This window comes from Alternaria hordeiaustralica, assembly GCF_023758085.1.
Source record: "Alternaria hordeiaustralica strain BMP 2776 chromosome Unknown scaffold_13, whole genome shotgun sequence".
NCBI lineage: Eukaryota > Fungi > Ascomycota > Dothideomycetes > Pleosporales > Pleosporaceae > Alternaria > Alternaria hordeiaustralica.
Window position 1 is genome coordinate 288,180 of NW_026056785.1, and position 22,947 is coordinate 311,126.

The 22,947-nt window shown below is 52.5% G+C and overlaps 7 protein-coding genes across 7 annotated transcripts; 5 read left to right on the forward strand and 2 right to left on the reverse strand.

Moving 5' to 3' along the window:
- Positions 1 to 45: 45 nt before the first annotated feature.
- Positions 46 to 2,136, forward strand: J4E84_006665 (uncharacterized protein; the record flags this gene model as incomplete). The annotated part of the gene is made up of 1 exon (XM_049389253.1): positions 46 to 2,136. The coding sequence occupies one exon, from the start codon at positions 46 to 48 to the stop codon at positions 2,134 to 2,136; it is 2,091 nt and encodes a 696-aa protein (XP_049242962.1).
- Positions 2,137 to 2,586: 450 nt separating this feature from the next.
- J4E84_006666 (uncharacterized protein) lies at positions 2,587 to 3,669 on the forward strand (the record flags this gene model as incomplete). The annotated part of the gene is made up of 1 exon (XM_049389254.1): positions 2,587 to 3,669. The coding sequence occupies one exon, from the start codon at positions 2,587 to 2,589 to the stop codon at positions 3,667 to 3,669; it is 1,083 nt and encodes a 360-aa protein (XP_049242963.1).
- Positions 3,670 to 5,812: 2,143 nt separating this feature from the next.
- Positions 5,813 to 7,516, reverse strand: J4E84_006667 (uncharacterized protein; the record flags this gene model as incomplete). Its single annotated transcript, XM_049389255.1, has 3 exons — positions 5,813 to 6,929; positions 6,979 to 7,114; positions 7,174 to 7,516. 3 exons carry the CDS (start codon positions 7,514 to 7,516, stop codon positions 5,813 to 5,815), a joined length of 1,596 nt encoding a protein of 531 aa, XP_049242964.1.
- Positions 7,517 to 10,241: 2,725 nt separating this feature from the next.
- J4E84_006668 (uncharacterized protein) lies at positions 10,242 to 10,910 on the reverse strand (the record flags this gene model as incomplete). Its single annotated transcript, XM_049389256.1, has 1 exon — positions 10,242 to 10,910. The coding sequence occupies one exon, from the start codon at positions 10,908 to 10,910 to the stop codon at positions 10,242 to 10,244; it is 669 nt and encodes a 222-aa protein (XP_049242965.1).
- Positions 10,911 to 11,388: 478 nt separating this feature from the next.
- J4E84_006669 (uncharacterized protein) lies at positions 11,389 to 14,750 on the forward strand (the record flags this gene model as incomplete). Its single annotated transcript, XM_049389257.1, has 3 exons — positions 11,389 to 11,472; positions 11,540 to 12,105; positions 12,161 to 14,750. The coding sequence occupies 3 exons, from the start codon at positions 11,389 to 11,391 to the stop codon at positions 14,748 to 14,750; spliced, it is 3,240 nt and encodes a 1,079-aa protein (XP_049242966.1).
- Positions 14,751 to 15,604: 854 nt separating this feature from the next.
- Positions 15,605 to 19,323, forward strand: J4E84_006670 (uncharacterized protein; the record flags this gene model as incomplete). Its single annotated transcript, XM_049389258.1, has 2 exons — positions 15,605 to 15,665; positions 15,716 to 19,323. 2 exons carry the CDS (start codon positions 15,605 to 15,607, stop codon positions 19,321 to 19,323), a joined length of 3,669 nt encoding a protein of 1,222 aa, XP_049242967.1.
- Positions 19,324 to 19,689: 366 nt separating this feature from the next.
- J4E84_006671 (uncharacterized protein) lies at positions 19,690 to 20,544 on the forward strand (the record flags this gene model as incomplete). The annotated part of the gene is made up of 1 exon (XM_049389259.1): positions 19,690 to 20,544. The coding sequence occupies one exon, from the start codon at positions 19,690 to 19,692 to the stop codon at positions 20,542 to 20,544; it is 855 nt and encodes a 284-aa protein (XP_049242968.1).
- Positions 20,545 to 22,947: the final 2,403 nt, after the last annotated feature.

Here is a 22,947-nt window from a genome sequence, read left to right on the forward strand (position 1 = left end):
CACAACCTCGGCCTTTTCTATGCGCACCCCGTACCACACACCACGATGACGTCCTCAGCGGCCGGCTCAACCGCCTTCTTCGTCCTCTCCCTCCTCTCAATATGCGGCGCCGTCCTGCTGCTCCTCCGCTACTACCTCCCGCTCCGCACCACTCCCGCATACGTCGTCGTACCCGTCTTCTTGGCAATAGCGCTGCCGGCCAGCATTGTTGTGCTCCTGCCGATCGATCTCGCGAGTAGTGCTGGGTTGGACACAACGGATGGCGCGAGGGGTATTTGGCTGAACGACACGGTTGTGTACAAGGCATGGCGCATCATCTACTGGCTCACATTTGCGCTTACGTGGGCGATTCTGCCTATGCTGGGCGAGTACTGCGATAGTGGGTACAGAGAGCCCAAGGCGAGGTTGCAGTATGCGCTGAGGAGTAATGGACGGTACTGGCTCATTGTCGCCGGGTGCAGTATCGTTGGCTCGATCTATTTGATCATCTGGAATGGATTCGAAGCGGATACCTTTAAGAGTCTGGTCATGGCGCTGGCGTACACGTGGGGTCTTATACTGGGTATCTACCTCATGGGTCACGGACTCGTCGCATTCCCCAGGAGCCTGTTTCGCTACGCGAGTGTTAGTGAGAGGTTGAAGAGGATACAGAGTTCGGCGCCAAAGGTCCACGAGAGGCTGACCGAAGCGCTGGAGAAGTTGGATCAGTACGAATACCAGGTCGTGCAGCTTAAGCAGAGGAAGAACGGCACGGCGCGGGAGTTTCAAAAGTGGATTGATGAGTTGGCGGAGAAGGGCAATCTTCCAGAGAACAGAGCGGGTGTCGTCGGACGCATGGGCACGGCGACGGTGCCTCCAGTCATCACGGAAAGATACCTGGCGGACCTGACGAGGAAGTTGAAGCGCGCGCGCCATGCGAAGTGTCGGTTCGAGAACGAGTGGGATCATGTTGTGCGGAGGGCAGTCAGGACACAGGCTATCCTCGATTCGAAAGCCAGCAAGCATCTCGAGTTCAAAGGTGCCGCGTTGCCAACCTCGAGAGGACTGTTTGATCGCATAACTATCCTCACGCCACTCACGCGCTACTATCTACACGTTCATGTTATCCCTGCTCTGGCATATGTCTCCTGGGCTATCACCATCCTCGCATCCATCTCCATCGTCTGGTCAGAATGCGTACGCGAAGCCCAGGACTTCGGCGGGCCTAAACTTTCCATTATAGGCTGGACAGTCGTACATCGCCACGACAACGGCCGGTCGTCGGTTGGATTCAACAGCCAGATCATTGCCGCTGCCTGGCTGTGCTACATGTGCATTTGCGCGTTCTACAGCCTCACCGAGGTCAAGATCTGGGGCAACCGAGCACTTGTACGAAGGAACACCTACCAAGAGTCCGCGACCTGGTACGGTCTCCAGGTCGCCAAGTTGACAGTTCCCTTAAGCTACAACTTCCTCACCATGACAGACAAGAACATCTGGAAAGGCACAATGTTCTACAAGTTCCTCGGCCGCCTCATCGTCCTCACACCCCTCGGCGAGGGCTTCAGTGCCTTCTTCCCCATCTTCATCCTCGTTCCCGTCTTCGCCACAGCCTTCGGCCTTTACGGCAAAGTAAAGAACATCTGTGGCTTTGGCGACCTACTCGACGACGAAGAGGACTCAGCAGGGAACTACGCTGGCACCGGGTCCTGGCGCGAAGGCCGCGCATTAATCGAGCGCGAAATCCAGGGCGCAAGCGGAAACGTCCTCGGTCTTTCCCAACGCAGTACCACCAGCCCACCGAACGAACGTTACACAGATAACCCTGCACCGTCGCCATCCTCCACCCTTCCCACATCCACTGCTGCAGCAGCGAACGGCGGTCCAAGCACAACGCGCCCCGACCGACGCCGCCCACAACTCAACGATGAAGAAGACGAAGGCAATTTCTTCGAAAACTTCGCCTCCAGGGTGAAGAATACGTTCGAGACAAATGACTTTTCTTTCCCGCGGCCGAAGTGGCTGGGTGGTGATGACGATGAAGTTGAGGCCGGACGTAGTAGACGGACGCAATTAGAGAGGGGTGAGGGCGAGCGCGGAAGTGGGTTCTTGAGTTTGTTTGGAGGGAGGGGTGATGAGGGGAGGGTGAGGCTGTAGATTTTTGTTGTAAGATGATAGGTGGGCATTGCGATGGCGTTTTGTGGGATAGATTTGGTGGGTGTATCGGTACTGGGCATACAGGGCTTTATGGTTTGCACGGCTTTAGACCTTTTGTTCTGCGCTGTTGCGCTTGGCATATATTTAATATCAGATACTCTTATGTTTTAGGGTGGGTGCCTTCTAGTTGTGGGTGCCGAGGCAGTTGCAATGACTTTTGGCATGTTGTGGGTGTGTCTGGTCAGCCTCGTGCGCCTCGCGCGGTTCACCGGTCGCGCTTTCCTTGGCTTCAGCCTGATGTAGCTGCTTGGGATCGTTGTTAGCCTAAGGCAGCCAATCAAATAAAGCGATGTATGCACCTTGTCGATACTCGACCGCCCCCTTCCCCAGCCTTCTCATTTGGTACTTCTGCACATTCCTCTTCAACTCGCCAATCCCATCGTCTGGACTATGGACGGGCACATCTACGGCAGCCGCGTAACTGAGCTGGATCCGGGTCAGTGCACGGATGAAGCGCCCGAACACGATCCTGAGGGGCCCAAATACACCGCAAATCATGCATCTGTGGATGTCATGGATGTCGCATTCAAAAAACTCGACCTCGCTCCTTCGCAAACCCAGATCGACTGTACTACTCCCAAGGAGATTGGTTGTGATCACAATCGCAGTCTCGGAAACGATTTCGATTACGGTTTCCCCACGAGTACAGCCGATGAGGAACAATTTCGAATGAAGCAAGAGGACGGATATAGTAATGATGACGATGCTGTATGTCAGAGATGCAAGTCCTTCCGTTGGGATCAAATCCCATATACGCAGTTACCTCATGAGACTCTGCTTCTTATCGACATGACGAAGGCTCAGCTAGCAGCATCGCACTGCCGCATCTGTCGCTTTGTCGCGAAGATCATCGAAGCCCAGCACCTCCCAGAAGACAAACACTATTCGCTGGTAGGATTTAGAGTGGACTCCACCACCTCTAATAATTTCTGTTCAAACATACCCAACATTCAAGGAAAAGGAAACACAGGCCTTGCACAAATTAAGCCTCATGATCCGGAGACTGGAGAACAAGTTTGGACAGCCTCTGATGGAGAGTGGAACCCGTTCCCACATCTCGCAATCACCGATTTTTCACCGGAGGACAACTCGGTCGAGAAGCGTTCTTACAAGGCCAGCCACATGAAACTCGATCAGATCAAAGGTTGGATTGAAGACTGCCACATAAAACACCGCGAATGTTACATCGGAGACGTCCAGCATCTGCTGCAAAACTTGCGTCTGATTGATTGTGGTTCAAAGACTGTTGTGCCTGCCCCTGTGGGATGCCATTACGTGGCACTGTCTTATGTTTGGGGACAGCACAACGAGGCTTTTGACGACTTGCAAAATCCACCAAAGACTATCGAAGACAGTATCTATATCACGCAAATGCTAGGATACCGGTACCTCTGGATCGACAGATTTGTGCGTACCTACCATCTTTCAGTGCATTCGTTGAGACTAACCAACCCAGTGTATCGACCAGAATGATAGAATGGATAAGCACACGCAGGTCAGGCAGATGGGCGAAATATATTCCGCAGCACAGATTACGCTTGTGGCGGCAGCAGGAAGCGACCCAAGCTATGGCTTACCCGGCGTCCTGTCGAGGCCACGACTCATACCGGAAGCCGAGGAAATCCAAAACATGTGTCTGAAGCCTCTCCCACGCTTCGTTCAGCTAGCAGAAGTAGCTGAGTCAAGATGGGCTTCCCGAGCATGGACCTTCCAGGAATTCTATCATTCCACGAGGCGTTTAATCTTCACTGAGAACCAGACTATCTTTGTGTGCAATAGTCACATCAGGTGCGAGGTAGATTTGTCGGGAATCCACTGGCCCAGATCAGATGAGTTGCCAACAGAAGATGGGTATTGGGCTCAACGTTGGTTACCCCAACATGGGTTGGCAGGGGATCAAGGGTCGAGCTGGACCGCTATTGACCGGGCCGCGGGACATCTACAGGCCTATAGCAATCGGGACTTGACGTACGACAGTGATAGCTTGGATGCTATCTCAGGTGCTCTACATTCGCTTCGGAAGGATTCCATTAACCATACCTGGGGTGCACCTTTTCGCCACGCTGCTGCGCATGCAGCAGATTCTCTTTCGGCAAGACTTCGACACTACAATCTCACATATTCTATACGTGATCGTGGAAGTTTCGTCTCTATTGGAAGTCGACGATCCACCAACACAGACGATAACGACGTCGAGCGCGTCCATGTATCTGCCTCGCAGGATTTCCAAAGTATAAACTATCCCTCTATACCTCAAAAAGGAGATAAATGCTCTGTCCTTGGACACGAGCAGCAAATTGAGATGGCCCTTGCATGGTATCACCAGGAACCAGCTCGTCGTCGATGTGGCTTTCCAAGTTGGTCCTCTATAGGATGGGAGGGTCCATTGAGCTGGTCACGATGGGCCTGTAATATCGATCGCGAAGAGCCTCCTATAGTGCTGATTCGGGTTCGGAAAGCCCGACTGCACTTTCCAAAATTCAGCTGCGATTTGTCGAAGTTTGACCCGGCACTACAAGAAGATGTCGACCCCGCACCGCCGACGCTTGAGTTTACAGCGAGAACCGCGAAGCTAGACTTGGTGCCTGATGGCTGGACTGATGGCTATCCTGATCATTTTCAAGTGGCGTTGGAGATCAACGATCATTACAAATACGCCTTTGGACTACACTGGGATGCAGACCCTGCTTCTTTAAGCTCGAAACAACTTGTAGGCGCTCTGCTCGATGGACGAACGGAACACTCAGAAGAGCTTGAAGGGTATCTGATGGTGCTTGCTCCACATGGCGACGTCTTGGAACGAGTTGGTTTGGTGCACCTACCCAGCATTGCAAAACGCCTGTACAACAATCATATGCTAGGACAAGACCTCTTGCCTCTAGCTGGACATACTGGGCGCGAAGCGGAGCATATAGCCCTCACAGGCTACCCTTGGGAACGCCGTACATGGTGGCAGAGCTCGTTTAGCGATTACCGCCCCATTGTCATAGGATAGAAACACTTGGATAGTGCTTCCAGAGAACTGAAGGAACGCGCCGCAAATGAAGCAGAGAATCTGTGGGCTGGTAACTCAAGGCTTTTCAGTTGAGTATCAGGTCTCAGGGTTTGGAAGAGTTGAGCGAGGGTGTTGTGCATTGCTTGGCGCAGTCCAAATCAGGCAACTTCTCGAAACCCATCGATTACGGGTGTCTGCATTGTTACCACCGCGTCGTCTGAACTCGAGGCTCGCATTCCGAAGGAATGTGCAATCCGCACTTCGGTCTACTCACTCCACAGCAACCGTTCAGCAGCATCGCATCTTATTCAAGAAATAATTCAACACCCGGGAGCCTACACTAACGTTAGATGATCTATTTTGCGTGTGTTCAACTTGATGTAGGCTGCAAAACTGTTCAGGCTTTTCCTTGTGCTAGTTGGTGGTGATCGATTTCCGAGTTTTTACAACTTTTTGCTTCCTGACGAACTTCAAATGGAATCTATTGAGATCAAAATGAGATGATCCATCAATACGGCAACGTAACGATGATCAAGATCATGTGGTGGTGATCGCAAGATCAGGAAACGCTGGAATAGGGCATAGTATGTTGTCGCAATATCCATTCTTCTGCTTCTCACCCTATGCCCTGCATTCCCAGCTGTCAGGCCTTTTATAATCGCCCCCAACAAACGTATTCCTCGCCGGATACTTGCAATGCCTCCTCGTAAAATCCACCCCACTCTTTACAGTATCATTAACAAACTTCGTGCCTTCGATAAAGTCCGGCGCAACACCCTTCTCCACCCAATCCACCATCGCCGCAAGAACATTGTGCTGCGCATCGAACGAAATACCAGCCTGCGCCGCGTTCCCACCCTGCCCCAACACCCACGCCCCTGGCCCCGTGCTGCAATGGAACATGCCCGAGATACGGAAGAAACGCGTCCATTCATCCATCTCTGCGTACGTGCTGTTACCGCGAACATGCTCATAAAATCTATTGGTATTGAAAGACGTGATCTGGTTGTCCTGCTGGCCGTGGTACATGAGTAACTTCCCGCCGCTTTCCTTAAATCCATGCAAAGAAGAAGGGTAGGTGCGAATATCTCCTGGATTGAGATCTTGCGCTGCTTGCGCGTCATCGTAACAATATTCCGATGCGTTCCACGTTGGGTCGTTGTAGACGACGTATTTGAACCAGTCGTCTGAGTAGGCGAAGGGGGCGCCGGCGTAGAGTTTGTCGACGGCGTTGATTTCGCTGCCGGGTTGCATGGCCGGGTAGATTAGCTCGCCGTTTGGGAAACGGTAGTCGCTGAAGATTTTCTGGAGTTGCTGCACTTGGTTGTCGTTTAGGCAATTGGTGGTATTTGTGATGTTGTGACCGCAGAGTAGGGTTGTAGGGTCAAACTTGCATAGGGTCGGGTCCTCGATGATGCCGTCTTTGACTTTATCGATGGTATCGCATTGGCGTAGCACCTCGTCGTGGATCCAAGTCTGCCATGCTGCCTTCGAGATGAAGTCTGAACCTTTGATGGGGCCGGTGATGGTGTAAAAGTGGGCGCGCCAGGAGATGAGGTTGTTGAAATCGACGCCTGGAGCGCCGGCGACGATGCCATCGAAGTCATTCGGGAATTTCTCTGCGCTCTTGATGCCCTGGCGTCCACCGAGAGAACAGCCCAGGTAGTAAGATTTGGTATGGCACTTTCCATAAAACTCCTTGGCCAATGCTTTGCCCGTTTCGACGCTTAGGTGAAGACTATATTGCCGGTGAGTATATGCGCTGTGAGTAGTAGAGACATTCTTACGATCGCCAGGCAAAGTCAACTACCATCTCGGGATTATTGAGGTAGGCTACTCCTGTAGTACCGTTATGACCATTATTTGCGCCAACGCTGGCGAAGCCATTTGACGCTCCATATGCGATATCCTCGTATTTGATGCCTGTGGTCAAAGTCAGTACTCGCTGCGCTCGACACGCCACCTATCCATCCAACACTTACAGCCATCAATGCCTCCATTCCCCGTTGCCAGAAAGCGACCGGACCAGTCCTCCGGGAACCATGCTTCGAAAGAGATCTTCGATGTTCTGGTCGTCTTGATCTCCAGTGCCATACGACAAAGATCCACTGAGACAACCTGGCTAGCACGTCCGCAAGTCGCGTCGTTATCGGGAAACGTCAAATTGGTCCCTGCCGGAACATGTTGGAGAACATTGCGGGTTGCGCCTTTGATGTATCTCTCGGGCTCGAATGCGAGACACCTCTTCTCAAATCCAGATGACACAGCCGCAAATCCAGTCAGCGCGAAGTGCGAGACAAGCAATACCAACGATGTAAGAAACATATCGACGGGAAGAAAGACTTGGGAACGACCATCATGGGGTTTCAGCGACAAGCACTCTTTATACTCAGTGCAAAAAGTACGGTAGACTTGACAAGCTACATTTAGCAAGATGCGGGGTGCAAAATGCGGAGACCGGCACCATGTCCCGACATTCTTCAATGATTGTAGAAGTGAATGATCTACCTTGATCTTCTCAATTCTCTTGCAATCGTAGCATACGGGCCGAACGCAGTGTCAATGGGACAATGAGTCGTGGATCTTCCATTAGAGTTCCTTCTCAGGTGGTATGGCCAAGGTATAGCCAAGAATCCGACATCGCGAACTCAAGGCTTCCAAGGTTGTACGCCGTGTCACACCTCGCGCCGGCCAGGAAACAGATTGGGGGCTTATGTCCGGACGCCTCACAGTCATTGTGCATATTTGACGGATAAATCGTGCGCAGGTGTCAGTTCAGTGGAGGAAGAAGAGACGAAGTAGTATTGCGGGGTTTCGGCGGTCGCGCCGAGCCCTAAGGCAGACATGTGACCTGGAGGCCCTTCCGCGCTAGCTTGCATGCACCCGACAGGTGCGACGGACTTCCGAAGTCGACAACTCAGACACCTGCATCATCCCAGAAACTTCGGATGATGTCTGTTGAAGTCGACCCTTCTCGCCCTCCATACCGAGTATCTGCAGCGGCGCGCCCTACTCAACTGCCGCCAACACGGCCGCCTTCCCTTCTACCTCGCGACTGAAGTCCTCCAACGAACGTGGTCGTCGCTTCAGCTACCAATGGTGATCTCTGACATGCTTCAAAGCTCATCTCATAGCAACGTGAAAAGCTTAGTCTCATCTTGAGCTATTGCGACTCCGTATGCTCTCGTCTATCGCAAACTCATGCGTCATAGTAATCCTCCTCTCTTCATGGCGTCCCAGGATGAAGTCTTGCCAGGTGATCCCATCATTTTCATTAGCAGATCCGCACACTGTTGTCGTAGTCAAGCACAAATCTTCTTCGGCTGGCCGAGTTCTACCCCAGCGTTCTGTCCAAGCGTTGATCGTCCTCGACCCAGTCTCGCGACTCTCAGGGCCCTCCTGCTCCGGAGTATGGCTCGGTGTAACACCGAGTGCACCTGCCAAACAGCGCGTTATACGAATCAAAAGCGGGTGAAGCGTTGGAAGACATCCAGAGATGATGCCAATCGATGGCTCGACGGATGACCATATGAAGACATCGCTCTTTTTCCAGCTGACGTCTGGCGAGGCCATCAATCGGACGATGGTGATGATACGATAAAGCGAGGCAAAGCACACACTACGACGATTAGAAATAATACGGATATCTTACTTCGGAGTGCTCACAAGCTGCCGAGTAGGAAGATAAAGCAGATCGCCACTTTCTCCATTCTTTTCATCTGCAATTTGACAACGTTGGATACTGGTATACAAAGTATACACACATCGCCGAAGAGATTGAAGATGCCGGCGCCAAGGTAGAACTGCCAATGTATCAGCAGACAGCTTCATCCAGAGTGAACGCACCTAGGACGCACCTTCGCCTCATCGACGAGAATTTCTCCGTGAGCCCCATTCCATTGATCCCAGTAGTAGCTCAACGGTCGAGTGTACAATGGCAGAACGACATGGTTTGTGATCAGGTAGGCAGCGGTCATGCCAACACAGAACCAACCCAGCCAATTGATACCAAAGATGCGTCGATATAAGGCGAGGATGGAGAGTTTGATGACACAGATACTCCAGGCGTAGACAAATACGTATGCGAAAGTGATCTGTTTGATGTTAGTCCCGTAAAAGTACGCTTAGACATGCAAACACACGATAGTTATATGTCGCATTTGTTCTGGCCCTAGAGCCCAGATGTGTCTGCCCAAGCCATAGAAACCACCTTTCTATTGAGTTAGTAAGATCAAGACTTTTGCCCAGCAATTGGCCACCAACCAACGATACAGCACGCAAGATTCCCCGCGTTCAATGCCAGTCCAGCAACGATCAAGTAGTCATCACACCCCAGCTGTTCCTGTTTCAACTTCAGGCGAGTAAACAGCCTCAGTGCGACAAACACACCAGAAAGAACAAACAAGATGATTGCGACAACGCTGTTTCCGACTGTCCGGGACTCGCTGAGATTAAGGCCCGGGGGTGGGTCGCCGAAGTCGAATGTCGCCATACCACTGGGTGTCTTGAGGGCAACTCAGAAGACGAGAGTCAAGCCCGAAAGAGTGGGTGGATGGGGTAAACCAGCACAGAAACGGAGCGTTTTGATCGGAGACGCGGTGTAGTTATCGTTGGCACAAATAAGGGTATCCCTTGTGGCGTACAACGCACGGGTTTATCATGCATAGATGCGCGATTGGTATTGCTCGTCATTGTCATCGACATGTCCGGTAAAGATGCTCTGTCGTTCTCTGTTATGCAGGCAGAGCTGTGCCACAAAGAATCGCATTGACCATGGTAAATATTGATGAGATGACCATGACTTGGAATTGAGTTCGCACATCTTTACGGCTACGCCACAACATGCACGTCGTCGAACACCCCGCCACGTGCCCCAATTCTTTATGCATGCAACCGCAAAAAGCGACGAAGTGACGCGATTTATCCGGCTATTGTTTTCAACATAAAGAAAGGGAGTACTACAGCATCGACACTGTCATCAGAACCACGAAAATCATCAGCGATGAAGCATTTCCTGATTCATGCACATTACTCCTTGCACTACTTTTCGTCATGCTGATGGCGCCGCTGTTGTCAACCACTTCTGTATGTAAGTCAGTACATTTCGGTTTCGCACTGTAGAAAAATGCTCACGACTTCCAATGGCGCCATTCTGCTGCGATACGACGTCATTGCTACAGAGACCCATCAATGTAGTATTACTCCTGAGTTGCTGCAGCTTGAGTTCCGCTTTCTCGAACTTTTGCTGTAATTTCTGATTCTGCTCATCGCTGAGAAAATCCGCTGCAGGACCTGGATTGGTACCGGGCTGGCCATTCGTTGAGTTTACCAGCCTTTCCAATATCTCCAATGCTTTGCATTGACGAGCTGTCTCGCGCTGCGCATTGATGGTGTTGCATTCGGCAGTGAGAGTTGAGTTGGATGTCAGCTTGTCGAGTTTGGCAGTGATGTCGTCACTGTTGCTTTTGATCCAGTCGATGCGTGGTTGAGCGAACTTGTCGCGCATGATCATCATGTCCATGAGGGTCTCGTTATGTGCGATCCTGTTGAGCTGTGTCAACGTACGTAAGCGTCTACATGTCTTGTCGATTTCGGCATCTCTGGTATTGATGGTCGTATCACCGCTCTGTAGAGACTGAACAGATAGATTGTTAAACGGGTCGTTTGAGGCTACTATCAGCGTAAAGAATGGAGTGATAAGGAGTATCGGAAAACGCATTGTTGATCAGAAGTATGTAATGAGAATGCCCAGACAAAAAGGCGAGGTGATGGTTGCCACATCGGCTTGGAATTAGCTAGACCTGTCAATGTTTCAACCTTCTCAGTTGCCGCAGAGCCGCAACGAAGATGTATGTATGCGACGTTTCATGATGAGTATGCTCTGACGGTTCCAGTTACGATTATTAGATTATTAGGTTGATCAAGTCTAGGACGCACATAGCTAGTGGACATACGACTGAATGGGTTTGGTGGATATGGCTGGCGAAGACAAGACATCAATGTAGTGAGGCAGGCTTCGTATGACCGGGAAGATGTTGTTAGTTGCAGGAGTCATCCGCCGCCGATGCCTAGGTATGGCGGGGTGCTATCGATAAGCGGTTGAGTCACGCTAATGGCGGGGATCGGAGGAGTCAACTCTAGGCTCTAGAAAAAGATTCCCCGCCACGGCTCTGTCTCAGCATACTCACGCCGCCACCATGTCTATGAACTTTCCGAGCGAGGAGGAGCGCATCCTCGCGCGCTGGAAGGAGATTGACGCCTTCCAGAGACAAGTCGAGCTAGTACGTGACTATGCTACAGCCTAGTGAACCCAAGCACGTGTGGTCGACACTTGCTAACCCGCCATAGTCGAAAGGAAAGCAACCATACACTTTCTACGATGGACCGCCTTTCGCGACAGGAATGCCGCATTATGGCCATCTCCTGGCCTCGACCATTAAAGATATTATCCCCCGCTACTGGTCCATGAAGGGCCGCTATGTCGAGCGACGGTTCGGCTGGGATACTCATGGCGTGCCCATTGAGTACGAGATCGACAAGGAATTGGGCATGTCGGGACGCGACGCTGTACGCGAAATCGGAATCTCCGAGTACAACAAGAAGTGCCGCGCGATTGTCATGCGATATGCGACCGAATGGAGGGCGACTATCGACCGTCTGGGTCGCTGGATCGACTTCGACAACGACTACAAGACCATGGACACCAGCTTCATGGAGTCGGAGTGGTGGGTCTTCAAGCGCCTCTTCGACAAGGGCGCGGTATACCGGGGCTACAAGGTCATGCCCTACAGCACAGCGTTGGCGACGCCTCTCAGCAACTTCGAGGCCTCGCAGAACTACAAGGACGTTCAGGACCCAGCGGTAGTCGTCACATTCCCGCTGCTCGACGACCCAAACACGTGTTTGTTGGCATGGTAAGCTACTTACTCCAATTCAGGGCTAATGGCTTGCGCTGACCAGCCCGAACAGGACCACCACGCCTTGGACACTCCCATCCAACACCGGTCTCTGCGCGCATCCCGATTTCGAATACGTCAAGATTCTCGACGAAGCGTCCGGCAAACACTACATCCTGCTCGAAGCCCTGCTACGCACACTATACAAGGATCCGAAGAAGGCTAAGTTCAAGGTCGTGGAGAAGCTGAAGGGTAAGGACATGCTGGGCTGGAAGTACGAGCCCCTGTTCGACTACCTTTACGACGAGTTCAAGGACTACGGCTTCAAGGTGGCGAACGATACCTACGTCACAGCAGACAGTGGTGTGGGTATCGTTCACCAGGCCCCCGCATACGGAGAGGACGATTACCGCGTTGCAAAGGCCCACGGTGTCATCTCCGACACACGACCGCCACCCAACCCAGTCGATGACCAGGGTCGCTTTACTGCCATTGTCCGCGACTTCGAGGGCCAACACGTCAAGGCAGCAGACAAGGGCATTATCAAGCATCTGAAAGGCACCGGTCGCTTGATCGTAGACTCACAACTTCTTCATAGCTATCCCTTCTGCTGGCGGTCTGACACACCCTTGATCTACCGAACGGTTCCTTCATGGTTCATCAAGATCCAGGACATTGTGCCGCAAATGCTGGAAAACATTGCTGGTTCGCACTGGGTTCCTTCCTTCGTCAAGGAGAAGCGCTTCGCCAACTGGATCACTAACTCACCTGACTGGGCTGTTTCACGAAACCGTTTCTGGGGTACGCCACTTCCGATATGGGTCAGCGATGACGGCAAAGAGGTGGTCTGCATTGGTAGCGTGGAGGAGCTGAAGAAGCTCAGCGGGTATGAGGGCGAGCTAACCGACATTCACCGGGATAAGATCGACCACATCACCATTCCCAGCAAAGACGGCAAGGGTGTTCTCCGAAGAACAGATGAGGTCTTTGACTGCTGGTTCGAGTCTGGATCCATGCCCTACGCCAGCGCGCATTACCCATTCGAGAACGTGGAGCAATTCGAGAAGTCCTTCCCTGGTGACTTCATTGCGGAAGGTCTTGACCAGACTCGTGGTTGGTTCTACACACTCACCGTACTTGGAACACATCTCTTTGGCAAGCTTCCTTTCAAGAACTGCGTCGTTAACGGTATCGTACTTGCGGAAGATGGCAAAAAGATGTCAAAACGTCTCAAGAACTATCCCGACCCCAACTTGATCATGACCAACTACGGTTCTGACGCGCTGCGGTTATACCTCATCAACTCTCCCGTCGTTCGTGCTGAGACACTTCGATTCAAGGAAGCTGGTGTCAAGGAGATTGTTTCCAAGGTTCTTCTACCTCTCTGGAACAGCTACCAGTTCTTCGAGCAACAAGTTTCGCTACTGAAGAAGGTCGAGAGTCTGGACTTCGTTTTCGACCCGGCAGCTGGAAAGACCAACAAGAACGTGCTCGACCGATGGATCCTCGCGTCCACCCAGTCGCTGCTAAAGTTCGTGAACGAGGAGATGGCTGCGTACAGGCTGTACACCGTGGTTCCGCGGTTATTGGAGCTCATTGATAACACAACAAACTGGTACATTCGCTTCAACCGTCGCCGGTTAAAGGGTGAGCACGGTCTGAAGGACACCAAACACGCTCTCAACACCCTCTTCGAAGTTCTCTACACACTCTGCCGCGGTCTCGCGCCCTTCACACCCTTCATCACGGACAACATTTACCTGCGATTACTACCTCACATCCCCAAGGAACTGCACGCGGAAGATAACCGAAGTATCCACTTCCTTCCTTTCCCAGAAGTGCGCGAGGAGCTGTTTGACGAGGATGTTGAGCGCCAAGTCAAGCGCATGCAGTCAGTCATTGAGCTTGGCCGTATCTGCCGTGACCGTGCCAACAAGGGCTTGAAGATTCCGCTGAAGACGCTGGTGGTCATCCACCCAGAACAACAATATCTTGACGACATCAAGTCATTGGAGAACTACATCCTGGAGGAGCTGAACGTCCGCGATATCGTGCTCTCTAGCGATGAGGAGAAGTACAACGTCCAGTACTCAGCTACGGCCGACTTCTCCGTGCTTGGCAAGAAGCTGAAAAAGGACGCCATCAAGGTCAAGAAGGCGCTACCAAACCTCAAGAGCCAAGATATCAAGGACTACCTGAAGAACGGCGAGATTGTCGTGGACGGCATCAAGCTTGAGGCTGAGGATCTGATGGTCAAGCGCGGTCTCGCAAAGGACTCTAGCAACAAGGACCAGGAGTTCAACACAGACAACGATGTCCTCATTCTCCTCGACGTCGCCTCATATCCAGAGCTCGAGCAAGAAGGCCTCGCTCGTGAGGTCATCCGCCGTGTACAAGATCTGCGCAAGAAGGCCGGACTGGTGCCAACCGACGACGTAGGCATGGAGTACCGAGTGCTGAGCGATCCGGAAAGTGTAGGACTGGAGCACGCGTTTGAGAACCAGGGCCCATTGTTTGAGAAGGCTTTGCGAAGACCTGTGGACAAGCACGTCATCACTGAGGTTGAGGGCAAGATTCCGGAGAACAGTAACGAGAATGTCATTGCGGAAGAAGAGCAAGAGCTCCACAAGGCAACTTTCATGTTGCGGTTGATCAAGCTATAGTAGCGTTATCGTGTGGTTTGATAGTGTGGTGGCGCTGCATGAATCGTTGATGAAATCAAATCAAAATTTCCATGTTTACACCGAACGCCTTCGTATGCTGTGTGATTCTATGATGAAGAAGTGTCGTTACAAGTGCTGTCACCGCTGCTTATATGCCTTCTGTAACGGGGGTTAGTTGTCATGGCTTTTGATGCGGTGAGGAGACATTACCAGATAGCACTCCTTGAGCTTCATGAACTCGTTGACACACATGTCTTTCCGTACGTTATTGTAGTCTGCGAAGATGCATTTGCCGTATACTGCGCTCTGGAGTATGTCAGCATCGAGTTGAACCTGACTGTCACTGAGGGGCGTATCATACCTCCGTCGAGCATTTTGCAGCCGCTGTGGCGAGTTTATCGATGGGACGTGTTCGACCGGGCATGTCGAGTAGTACTGAGTATTTCTCTCGTGTATTATGTGTTGGAGTGTTACAAGAATCAGTCTCTCCAAGATACGTGAAGTTCTTTGGACACGGCGAGCCCACGCTCTTCCACCTCGATGAGGTCAACGAACAGGGCCCACCCAACTAAAGCCTTGGCGCCCTCGCATCCACGAACGCGGGCGGCCAACCACTCCAACAACAAAGCGCGTCGCTGCAACGCCAAAACGCGGGCGCACCAACAGCCCTTCATCACTCCTCTCTTCTTACTTTGGACTTGTAATGCTTAATTGTTGCGCGACGAACCCACGACTACTTTCTCGCATGCCGCTGCTTTTTGTTGGTCGCTGTTCGAATCATTCCCGCCGGTCCCTTCCATGTTGTCGCGAACGCGCCGGAGACGAACGAGTCGCGTGCACGAATGCTATCCTCCATGAGGCTGAATGGAGATGATGCGAGGGCTATAACAGCTGATGATCTTTGTCGGGATGAAGGTAAAATCATTGCAAAAACACGATCCATAAATATACTAACAAGGCCATAGTCTCCGATGCCATTCACAATATCGTCCTTCGCGCGCAAGACTCCTATGATGGATCCATTGACGCCCTCTTCATCGCATACGATGAATATGTCAAGGAGCACCGTTCTTCGCCCACCGATGCCGCTCTCTACTACAGTTTCCTGTTGCGCATGCAGGAATATGCGCGGGAAGGCGAAGACTTGATGTCGCTGGTTCTGCGCGTGGTGAAGGAGCATTTCGGCCTCAATGGAGAGCTCGGCGACGAAGAGGTCGTTGAAGTCCCGAATAACATTGACGCGACGCGTAGAGGGGCGCAGGCGAGCCTAGGGCGGTATACGAGAACCGGGAGCTTCGACTCGTTCCTTGATGGCACGGCAGACAAGGTCGCAGGCACCGACTATGGCGATCTGGCTGTGCGCCCGAGGAGAGCATCACAGCAGAATGCTCCTGATGGCTATGCCAACACGCGCAACCACCGGCGCGCAACGTCAGACACCGAAGCGCATTCGTACCGGCCAGCGCCACTTCCCAGTCACCCCAAAGTGAATGGTATCGCGCCTCGGAGATCAAGTTCCGGACCGCAGCCGCCGGTTCACAAGCGCAGTACATCTGTCTCGAGTTACGGCAGTCTGCGAATTCGAAGGAATCCCACAACGACATACAGAACTGGTACAAATGATGCAGACGAGAGCGATTTCACCGACCACACGGCTAGCCTCGACCTCTCCTCAATCCAGATACCAGGAGTGAACGCGCCGATACCGAACGATCCGTACGATTCCCCGCACCAGCGCCGCCTTCAACAGTCACGACAGACTCAACACCAACAATATGTCCCCGAACCGTTTCGACCCTCCGATACCCGATTGATGGACGATGCGGAAACCTTCGAAGAGCAACGGCTACACCGAGTGACGAGAGAATGTATACGGATATGGCGGAACCGCGCGCAAGAGCGCATGAATATGCGCGACGATATGGAGAGAGCAGCTGTCGCCTTTGATCGTCGCGTCTTGCTCAGAGCCTCTCTCTTGCAGCTGCGCGACACCGCGCTTGTAAGGCGTTCTGGTCGAGAGACGAATCGCTTCTTCGATCGGCTGGAAACCCGTGCAGACAAGGCTCGCAGTCTGTTTCTGCTCACCAAGGCATTCACACATTGGGCAAAGTGTGCGGAGGACGAGGTTCAGCGAACATCGGTTGCGCGACGGCATATTCTACGCACACGCTTCTTCAACGGCTGGCGCGATATCACGGCAGTCAACGAGCTGAAGATCCAGCACTTTGCTCTCGCAAAGTTCCTCTCTAAATGGCGAGCACGCGCAGCAAAATTGCAGGATCGCAATGACTTCGCTGAATCATACTACGAAGAGAAGATTGTCCGGAAATCGTGGAATGCTCTCAACAACGAGTACCTCAACAGAGGCGCAGCCAACTGGCATGACACAAGGACAGCAAGGACAACACTGCAGAAATGGCGCGAGATCGCCGAGATCATGAGAGAGCGGAACATGTGGGCCACGGATCGACGAGATGGAACGCTCATGCGAAAGACATTCCGGACGTGGCAGCAGAAGACAGCCGCAGTGACGAGTCTGCATTCGCAGGCGGACCGCTTTCGACAGACCTCACTCCTTCGAACGACGGTCCAGACACTCCAGAGGCAGGCACAACTTGAGCCACTACTGCGCCAGGTCCAAGCACGCACCAACGGCCGTTTGCTTCGTGCAAAGTTCCAGGACTGGCGCAAAGACGCTCAGCTATCTCGTCAAGCACGCAATGTTGACCGCATGCGCGTCCTACGCAATGCCTACACTGCCTGGAATGACAGATTGCGCATCAAAGCTCTCGAGGATCGGATCAACGACCGGATCATTGTTGAATGCTTGTACAAATGGACCTTAGCATCCCGAGTATCCCTTTTCCAGCGTGTCCACGATCGACAGCTCAAGCAGTCAACATTCCTATCATGGGTCACCAAGACCAACCAGCGCGTCAACACTCTTGATACTGCGGAAGTTCGGTTTGCCCAGTTCAAGCGTGCTCAACTGATGCGGACGTGCTTGCGCAAGATGGAAGCTATCACTACGGAGAGAAGAAGGGAGCAGTTCGCTATTCTATCCCAATATCAGCAAAAGCTCAAGCAACACATTTTCGACAAGCTCAAGGAGAGGCTAGCACACTTCCAAGAGTTGAACCAATGGTCGGCCGATGCGCGCTTCTACGTCCTTAGCAAACACACACTGAACACATGGAGCCAAGCCACACAACATGCGCGCCGTAATCGCAGACGCGACACATACTCGCAAGTCCGTAGAATGGTCAAGACGAATCTCGTGCGCAGAGTCTTTGAGCACTGGCGGGACAAGGCAAACCACATTGCAGTGCTGACACAAAGGGCAAACGATGTACTCGACAATCGCACTTTCCAAAGCAGTGGCGCAATCTTGCACCAATGGCACGACCGCACGCTCATACTCCGCCAGCAGGATGCCCAAGCCGAGAGCCTCCACACCTTCAAACTCTCCACCCGTTACTTCGCCATCTGGTCACAACGCATGGACCTTGTACACACACTTGAAGGGCAAGCTGTCGCTCTGCGGCAGGAGAGCACAGAGATTGCTGCCACTGGTGCTCTGAAGAAGATGGGCTGGCGTCTTTGGAACTTCCAGAGGCAAGAGGAGAACGCGAGAGCGTTGTTCGAGAGGAACTTTGAGAAGCATGTTAGGGCCATGGTTCGTTTCTGGGCCGAGCGTGCTACCGAGCGGCGTGGCCAACGGGTTGCGAGTCCATCGCCTCCTAGTAGGTCGAGAAGACGCAGACAAGATGATGGCGATGACTACAACGGTCACGGAAATGACGAAGACTTCGCCTACAATGACAGCAACAACGATGTCGGGCAAGGAGGCTTCCAGCAATCCGGCGACGAAACGCAACGACTCGAGTCCTGGACCGCCTTCGACGAGACCGCTTTGGGTCTTAACAACGATCTTGACCTCTCCCTGTCTCTCACGCCAGAACAACCACCCCGCCATCCAACACTGACCCCCAACCCCTACGCTCCCATACCCTCACCCGCATCAACCCGCCCCCCAGGCTCAATACTCCGTCGGCCCAATACCTACCCGCAACCTCAATCTGCCGCCCGCCCCCCTCCCGCAACCATCCCCGAAGACGACGAATCCGACCTCTCTTTCGGCGACGCCGCACAATCCACTTTCTGGTCCGGAACGCCCTTGCCGCCTCCACCTACCACAAGCAGTAAACCAGGCTACCTCAAAACACCCAGTAAACGCAGCGTTGTGCGCGCTAAACGACCTGAACTCCCACCTAGTCCTGAGAAAGCACGCGTTCTTTCTCCTGTGAGGCGACCGCTGGGCTCCTCGTTCCTGGAGAGGGAAGGAAGGGGTAGGTTGGGGACTATGAGTGCGCCGCCTGTGCAGAGTGCGAGGGATGTGAGGTTGGGAGTTGGTGGTGTGACGAGTTTTGAGAGGAGGTTGAGGGAAGGTGGGTTTGGGGGGAGTGTTGCTGTTGGTGGAAGTGGGAGTGGGAGTGCGATGAGGAAGAGTAGGGGAAGAGGTGGTAGGGCGAGAGTGGGGTTTGGAGAGGTTAGTCAGATGGGTGGGTTGTGAAAAGTAGGGAGGTCATGGTTCTGTTACATGTTCTCTAAAGCATTGCGCGGCGTCTCTGTTTGAGCGAGTTGTTTGGATGTGTTAGGATACCCCATATTGTTTGCTACCTTTATCCAAGTGTGCATAAGTTTGTCTCACTACATGGAACCACGCGTGAAAGACACTGCTAGTCCTCCGTAGATAGTGAAAGCATGTCGTCGATAGGCAGCTCACTCGCCTTCTCACAGCACGGTCCACGCGTGAATCACCCTCTTGCTTCTTCCCTCGATGTATATATGGTACCACCAGTCTAACTTCTGATCCCCTCCCCATCCACCGCCTCTACTCAATCTCTCAACCTTACACCCACAGTCACGCGTCACAAACATGAAGCTGTCCACGACTACCACCCTCTTCGCTAGCCTAGCCTGCCTGGTGTCCGCCTCCGCCCCGCCAAAAGCCTCCGTACAAGCGAGCATCGCCACCGCTGGCAATCGTGCCATGCTCGCTCTCGATAACGCCAAAAAGGCTGTGTCCACGTTCACAGACAGAGTTCAAGCTACCACTAACTCACTTGATATCGACCCAGCTGTGAAAGAGGAGTTCAACACACGCTTCATTATCCTAAATCGAGAACTCGAACATTCGATCTTCCGTGTGGAAGGTCTCGTTGAGCGGTTTGGTTCTATCCACATGAAAGACGACGGGGAGACACTGCGTCTCAACCAAGACGACAGTGAGTCACCGCGTATCAACCAGGACACGCCTTCGCGTAAGCTTGCAAAGTCGCGTAAGCTTGCAAAGATAGAGGATCGAATCGACGCTATATACGATGAGTACTTCGATTTTGACGACATGCCCGAGGCTACTCAGACAGAGCTAAACGCGCTGTGGCGAGACTTCGTCGAGCAGACGAGCCAGATTAGTAGTCCACCGCTGGGCTCTAACGATGGCCGCATCCACATCTCTTCCAAGTCGCGTACTGAGGACAAGCCGGCCAAGTCCGATGAAGTGTTGAGTCTACTCGGCAAGATTAAGAAGCAAGTTTTCGACCGCACGTTTGTCTTCCGGGGTGGTGATGTACTTTCGAAGGATGAATTAGCGCGAGTACAAAAGCGAGCTGAGGAACTTCGGAAGCAATATGTTGTAGTTCGCAAGCGATACGATGATGGTTGGAAGCGAGCTAGGGAAGGTCGCAAGAAGACTGGGGAAGATCGTAAGAGCAGACAGTTTGAGTTGTAGCATTTGGAATACTCTCAGTAGCTGATTAAGAAGCGTGACGAAGAAAAGGATCGAAGCGTCGAATGGGCACGGTGTCAGTATGTCAGATAGTTACATGGGTGGTATAACTCATGTATCTCGACGCGCTGGTCTGGGGTTTTAGGCGCGCATGCAGCTTATGGTGTGTGAATGGGCTACGCCGTAGTGGCGGGTATGTAGATCATGGTCTGTTGTTCGTCGATAAACATGCGGTCCTTAATCTGATTCGTCACTTCATCTGAAGATCCCCGCGGGTATATGACTTACCTCGCATCACCGCTGCACGTCTCACATCAGTCCATGTTCCATCCAATAACTACCCTACGCTGTGATGCACCTCGTATGTATGCGTAAGGCGTAGAATCATGTCAACACATACAAGACGACCTCATTTTCCTTCACAACCCATTTTCCACTCCACACCATCACTCTCAACTCACCAGGTCAAGCCATCAATATGCACGCAGCATCAACTCTCTTTCTTGGCCTCCTCGCTTCCACCCTCATAGCAGCCCAACTCTCCCCAGACATCAACTATTGCGAAGGCGACAAGAGCACATTGGGCCACTGCGACACACTCACCTACGAAGACACCACCCTCTCCGCAGCCAACCCACCCACCACAACAGAATGCCAGGAGTCGTGTTTCAGTATCTTCGGAGACGCCGGTGAATGGATCGTCCAACTAGAAGGTAAATCCAGCCCGTACCTCCACTCATCACCCCACTAACACCGAAATTCCACAGGCAAACCAGAAGGTTACCAACAACACATGCACCAATTTCCCTGCGGGTTCAGTATTGGCGCTATACCCAATACGCCGCATGAGTTCTCGTTCGATATGAATAACCAGGATATGGCTGATATCATCGATGAGGCGGTTAAGCGGTTTGCGCATTTGCATGATGGGAAGGTGGCGGCGAGAGGGACGGTGAGGTGTGATGGGCATGAGGCTATGTGGTATGTGAGTCGGGATGGACGGAATGGAGTGTGATGGCGAGACTGAAAGGGAGGTATGGAGTCGATGGGTTAGTTCATTGAGCTTCAGATACTTCCCATACGATTGCTGCAGTACGCACAATAGGGGCATCCCGCTCTTATTCTAACAGTGACTTTATACCCCTCCAAGCCGCGTTACAGGTGGTCAGCGAAGCGCCTCCTCAGTCCCGAGCCTACGTTAAACATTCGGGTGCCATGTCAGCTGTGACGTTGGGCGAGTTCAGAGACGCGATCATAACATCTGCCATTGTCCCAAACCTTCATCGTGGTTGATTTGCTGTCTTGTGCAGAAGTGATCGATGCTAAGGCCGTGCTAGTCCTTTGCTTCATCGGCAAGACTCATGGACCGCGGGAGCGAATGCCGAGATTGCGCACGGAGCACACTGACACTGACAGCTCTCGCGACGTGTGCGCTAACGACGCGTTCTCGAGTACGCAAATAGCGCGACGTCCCTCTCAACACGAGTCCACTGACACACTGATGGCGGCTGCCGGATAGCTTCGCGGCCACTCGATCGAGTCAAACCCGCAGAAGCCCACGACGAATGCCATCGCAGCAGGCCCACCTCGCTTAGATCCACCAGATATGGCGGCTTTCTGACGACACAACAACATCATAGGAAGCTTCGACCATCTCCACATACAGCACTCTGGTCGGGAGTCCAGACTATAAACTTTCAATGACGCAGGTGCGATCAGGATCGAAGTTCGGATATGCGTTGGCGTACCGAAACTCGCAGAAATCGACGGGACATATTCGTCACGAATTTACAAGCACAAACAATTGATCGCCTTTGTAGCCTCGCGCAAAGTCACGAGCGCAAAGCTCTGGTACATATTGTGTATTAGGACGACGGTACATGACAGCGTCGCTCCGCGGGTAACGTACAACCTTTGTACCTTCGGAACTACCGATGGCGCGCGGGCCGCCCCAGCGATCACTACATATAGGTGGAGATGATTTCCAGTACCCTCACTGTGCCACCCTATCAATCGACATAAAGGTGTGGGAACGATTGTCGATACTCTCGCTATGCCCTATCGATCAACATAAGAGTGAGGAAATGATCTTCGATAGCCTCGCTGTGCTCCATGATCTGCGGAGCCGTCCATTGGTGCTTGACTGGCAACACCTTTGCGCAGCCCGTCATTTGCCCAAAACTTCGCAGCTGTATCCTCTGTTCGGCGATTACTGTTGGGGTTAATCTAGCTACTCCAGAGTACTAGGGATATGGCTTGACAAGCTGCAGACAGTGACTCTCAGCTCATAGCGTATGTCCGTTTCTTTTTTTTTTCGTCGAGGTAAGCAACTTGGGCAGCATATATAGAGGGCATCGCCCAAGAGTGAGAAGACCAGACTTCAGTCACTCCATTTGCATTTCATCC